The sequence below is a fragment of the Glossina fuscipes genome, unplaced genomic scaffold, assembly GCF_014805625.2.
Source record: "Glossina fuscipes isolate IAEA_lab_2018 unplaced genomic scaffold, Yale_Gfus_2 0, whole genome shotgun sequence".
NCBI classification, from domain to species: domain Eukaryota; kingdom Metazoa; phylum Arthropoda; class Insecta; order Diptera; family Glossinidae; genus Glossina; species Glossina fuscipes.
The window spans coordinates 34,567,428-34,573,427 of record NW_023998414.1 but is presented as its reverse complement, the minus strand read 5'-3'; the positions used below and the strand labels follow the sequence as shown (position 1 = coordinate 34,573,427).

The 6,000-nt window shown below is 33.1% G+C and overlaps 1 protein-coding gene across 2 annotated transcripts in view; it reads left to right on the top strand.

The window, feature by feature from the left end:
* Positions 1 to 6,000, top strand: part of LOC119644708 (GAS2-like protein pickled eggs) — a 204,100-nt gene that overhangs the window by 156,517 nt on the left and 41,583 nt on the right. For both annotated transcript variants that reach the window (XM_038044403.1, XM_038044402.1), the window contains 2 exons: positions 447 to 643; positions 5,432 to 5,550. In XM_038044403.1, the coding sequence (XP_037900331.1) occupies positions 447 to 643; positions 5,432 to 5,550 (316 nt within the window). The remainder of the gene's footprint in view (positions 1 to 446; positions 644 to 5,431; positions 5,551 to 6,000) is intronic.

Here is a 6,000-nt window from a genome sequence, read left to right as displayed (position 1 = left end):
ATAATTATTTAATAAATTAAATTAAATTATTAAAATTTTTATTATAAGCATTTGCTGCATTGCATTCGCATTTAAATTTATTTGATATGAGTTCTCTCGAATACGCTGTCAACGAATGCCAAAGCAAAAAAAAAAAAAAAAAAAAAAAGGAAGAAAGAAAAAAAAAAAACAACTAAAATAAAAACAAAAATAAAAAAGCGAAAGAAAATGTACAGAATTTAGTTTTTTGCATTTATTTTTGAATATCTCTTATCGCCGATCTAAAAATAGCTGTGCTTCGGATTCTTTACATTTTTGTGTCGCTTAAATTTGATTTAACGCTATAGAGTTGTTGTTGTGTGTCGCCGCCGTTATACGTATATATTTTAATTAATCATTTTCTTTAACTTTCTCTCTCATTCGATTTTTTTTATTTTTTTTGCCATTTTTTCGTTTTTCTCTTGCAGCACGCTAACAATGTACGTCAAGCAGCCGAAGATTATTTGGCCCGTCGTCAGGCACGCAACAAATCAATGACACGTTCGATAACTTCCGGCTCGGCTGGTCCAATTTTAGCTATGGGCAATGTACACTACTTGCCAGCGGCAAAGAGCGGTACCTTCTTTGCCCGGGATAATGTATCAAATTTTATTACATGGTGCAGGTAAGACTTTGCTTCCACTATAAGCATAATGAGTTCAATTTAAGCAATAAGTTTTATTACTGCAACATATGCACATATATACATATATATATGCATATATATACTTGTATTAAGAAAGTTTAAAAAAGGGTTAGAAAAATTCTTAATTTAAAACAAAAATGTAAGCAAAAGAGACATACTATATATATTATGTTTAGTATACGACTTGTGTGACTTTATCGCAAGTGATCGCACCTTTTACGACTGTGCGAGATAACCGCATCGTTTTCGAAATTTTACTTACATCAAGTACGGACTTTATAGAATTTTGGCTGTATTTTGCTTTTATTTTTCATTGGCGAATGTGGGCTAATTTGAATACAATCTTTCCGACTCTAACACTATATCGTACTGAATAATGCTGTATGATGGATTTGTGTCAAAGTTCTACTTTTGAAAGCTTGGCAAAAGCGCATGTAATATCGTCTAATATATAAAATTGCTATTTTTATTAATTTTTTTATTTTTTTTTGGGGGGGTGGCTTTGAATACCAAGCGCAAAAATTTCTTTTAAATTTTAGCAGCCACTTAGGGTATGACCACTATACATATTGGTAAGGCGACAAATCAGAGGGACTTTAGATCGGGGGGGGGTGAAAGGGAAGGCCATTAGCATTGGTGCAAGTTCAACTTGAAGGTGAGGAAAACAAGTCATTATCAGTTACTGTAAAAGGTAACGTTACCCGATTACACTTACGTGTCTACTATTTACATATTTGCAGTAGTCGCTTGCTCTACTATCAAGCTTCAAAATCACACGCAAAAGGTTAACGTCTTCATATCTAACAAGAAGCGTTTGCAACATGCATCGCTGCAATTATTAAATCTAAAAAAAAAAAAAAGAGAAAAAAAACAGAGAAGAGCAGTTCAAACTTATCTCTTCGAAATTAAAAGCGATTAGGCTGCAAACAGGAAGATATGTAAGCCCCGTTGTCGGTGATCCGGACCCAGCCCATTCAGGTACACCGATGAAATTCGGATCGTGAGTGGAGACGTTACTTCAACTCAACGAATGATGGCACAACGACGAAACGTAATCGAATAATATCTCAAATAGAAAGGATCCAAAAGACTGGAAAATGCGTACCACATGAGCTAAATAGCAGTTGAGGACAACTGACGAAATGTTTTGAGTAAATAAAGTAAAGCTTTAAAAATATGCACGAAAACCATTTTTGCATTCTATCTTCAAAGATGAAGAAAACTGATTTCATTTTGAAAATTCAAACTATCAAGAATCGATGAGATTTCAACTATGTCGTGCGGAGTTTCCAAGCTAAACTTCAACAAAGTTATAAAGAAGTCGCCAAATGGCTTAAAGAACTGTTTGCTTAAAAGATGAACTACTCTTCAGGAAAAAAGATTAACAAATTATCAAAAAGATAGGGAACACATGTTGCTGCTACCCTTGGTAAACAAGGCCTTGAATACAATCTTTTCTTACAATGCTCTTGTAATAGATACGTTTTCGGACTTATTTCTACATCTGGTATATCATATGTTGTGTGTGCGATGCAATGTTAAACTGTCTCAAAAAATGACGAGATTAAATTCCAATAATCTCCATAAATGAAAATTCATGGTCTGTGTTTCGAAAGTTATGAAGAGCGTAATGTATTCCTCTCAAAAAGCTAGGACTGAGGCACATTATCAGTAGCGCAATTAAGCTGAATATTGAAGGAGAAACGATTGCATTATACAAACGAAGGGAACTTTCAGCATAACCATGCTCGATTATATATTGCGGAAATTAGAAGGGTTAACCTTGTTTGTAATATCTCGACTACGACTAACCCAAGGGTTGAGAGTGTATTCATATTGCAATGCGCAGAAGGAAAGTTTAGTGGCCTCACAAAGCAAACATATATATGTTTGGACAGTATAAAAATGCATGTCAGTCCGTTCGTCCAGCCGTCGGTCTGTCTGTGCATTGTCTGTTGTAAACCTGCTCTCGGGCGCCAAAAAATAAAGCTATCGCCTTCAAATTTAGCGCAAAGATTAGAATTTCTTGGTCGAAGGACACGCCTACAGTACTACGTAATGCGAGGAGACTTCTCTCTGGTTTTTAAAAAAAAAAGTGTAATATCTATAGTAAATAACCTACCGTTCGCAAACATAAAGATATCGGCTAAAAACTCGCGCACGCCTAAAACACGTTCACAGCCGTTATAACAAAAATTGTGAACACTTTTGCTTTGCGTGTTGTTTGCTTGTTACTCATAAAGTACAACATATGCATCATTTAAATTTTCACTTTTGTTCTGAATATAGAAATCATCCAATATTATCGAGTATGAAAATGTAGTTATTTTCTTTTTTTTTTAAGATCGTTCGATGATCGGTGTAAGAGATTCGGTCACGACCGATTATAATTAAAAAAAAAGAATGAGTAAATGGATGTGATATCGGATTGATTAAGAATATTGAGACATCCAAACAACTATTGTTACGTAGCGTAAGTTACGTATGCTTTGCATGCAGCGAGTAGCGGCCTACGAAAATTTTAACTTTGAAAATATGTCAACAGCTGACAAGCTATCATCTCAGGGAAAAAACTGAAACTTTCAAGATTTGTTTCTTCGAACGCGCATATTATCAAAAAAACTCGTTGAAAACTCGTTGAGGCCTATCGAATCTTGCAAAGGGTCTAGCAGCTCAGACATTGAATAATTTCAAGCTTTCCCAATAAACTCAATTTGATGGAGTGATTGCATCGATTTGAGACTGAAGAGCAGACAGCCGTTAAAAAGATCAATTAAATTGAAAAAAGGCTAAACAATGACGTATGTCTAGGTTTCGATATGCATTGATATCTACGAATTTAGATAATTTCGATTTTTGTAATAGTTTTCGAACGCAAAGTGAATTCAGTGAATTGTTTTTATTTTAATTTCAACCAGGGCGTCTATATGGGCGCTAGTTAGGAAGGCTTATATATGCAGAAAGGGGAGCAAGTGAATAGTAGTATCTCTGTAGGTTTTTTGAAAGTCAACACCGCTGTGACGTTCATGGCATACACTTACAAATTCCTAACGATTTGTTCTGCTCATTAAGCTAATAAATGACTGTCAAGAAATATTGAGCGAAACAAAAAGATAGAAAATATTTCTCAAACCGATCAGTGATATTTATTCAAATGTAAAGATCAATTAAAAAAATGTTATTATTTAGAAGGTCTTAGTAGAAAATTGCCCGGTCCTCTTACTAGGGCTTTTTGCTATAACCTAAATAATAAATTCCTTCTTATAATAAAATATTCCTTCTTCTTCTTTTCTTTTTATATTTCTTATTGTTGCTGTCTGCTAGGAAATGTAAGCCATGCATGCATGCAAACCATTTATTTAAGGCATTTTTATTATTATCATTATTATTATAATTAATCCAATTATTTGAAGCCGTCGACCTTATTGAAAGCTTTACCGCGCTTGGGATTTGAACCCATGACCATTGATTTATTAGCCGAGTAAGTCGTTAGCCTACTCGACTATCTAGGCGGATAAGGTATTTTTATTTGAACAAAATTTCATAAAAAGTTACTTTCGAAATCAAAGACTTTGACTTCGTACAAATCCTTCTGCGGATTAATTTCAAAAAATTGCTGAATAATTTCATCCACTAAAGTAAGTACATTTTTTTCAAACAACATTCACATAAATCTCTTATATAAAATAAAACTATATATAGATAACATATTTGAGGTATTCAACTTTCCAAGATATTTGATTAAATAGCGATTCTTGGTCGATGCTTTCCTTTTATTTCATTCGAAATTAATAGTTAAGACTAGATGGGACCCTATTGTAATCCGCATTTGATTTCCCATTCAGAGAAGAATTCTCTGGGTATATTTAAATTTTCACAAATTTTTCATTTAATTAGATTTCGCTGAAGCGCTATTTACAACTTTCTCTGCCCCTTTTTTTAATAAATTAATTTTTAGTAAAATTAAATCCGAAAAAGAAGAAAAGCAAAAAAAAAAAATAAAAAAAAAATGAAAATGAAAGTGAAAGTGAAAGTGAAAGATGCACACAAACAGAATTCTTGCCGATCATTGCACTTTCAACCAGAATCTCTGAAATTCTTAACTGAACATAAAATGAAAATGAAAGCTACAAGAACAACAGTAGCTAGCGCGGCGGCACTAATAAAAACAAGAAACGAGAATGAATTGCGTGAAAATAAAAATTTCAATTAAATTTAGATCAACTAAATTAAAGCGTATCCGTAAAATTCATTCACAGCAAATTAATGTAAAATAAACGAAACGCACTTTGATGTGGCCATAATGAGGCAATGAATGCTTAAATACAACAATAACAACAAAAACAACAACTCTAAACAACTACACATATAAACTGATTGACTAACTGACTAACTCGCCGAATAAGTAAAATGCAATACATATATGAACTGAACGCCAAGTTACAAGCATATAACAAGTGTGTGTATGTTCGTTCTATGCGAATGCATAGGATGATTAAATATTTTGCGTAAAATGAAGCTAAGAGCGAGATTAATAAACGAAATGTAAACAAATTTAACCACAATTAGTTTTCTCTCCACATGGCTTTTCTTGTTTCTTTTTTTTTTTTTGTTTTTTTTTCTTTTTTTTTTCTTTTTCCTTAAACTCCTTTTTCCTTTTCAACTTTTAGATAAGTAATTGATTTAATTGATTTATGGAATTTGCAAAAAAAAAAATAAATAAAAAATAAATAAATAAATAAGTTTTTGCCTTCTTTTGATTTGCAGAAAAAGCCTTAAAATCATCGAGTGCCTATTATTCGAAACTGACGACCTCATTATGAGAAAAAACGAAAAACATGTAATTTTATGCCTATTAGAAGTGGCCAGACGTGGAGCAAAATTTGGTAAGTAAATCATTAATATCTATTTAAGCACCCGAGTCCCGTTACATCTGTGTTCGTATCTATTTGATAAAATAAATTTCCTTGAAAGGTGAAGACACAAAGAATACTTCGTCCGCTTTAGTATTAAAAGCACTGCCTGCTAACGTTAGAGCTACCCCCCAATTCAGTAATAGCTTCTCGAATTCTTATGGGTGTGAAAGGGGCAAAATATAGTTATAAAGAATGAAAGTTTTCAATACGTTTTCAATGACTTTTACATAGTTATCGGAAAGGACGTTGAAACGATCCATCATCAATTTTTCTCTATCTGTTTTAGTTTTCCAATTTCTTGCATATTTTCAATCCTTAGCCTTCGATCACGTTCAAATGGATGCGAAAGCCTGTGATCCCGACGTTCGTTACAATCACCTTCATGTGGAGTGCAAAAATAGTCAGGATAATCGTACTAGC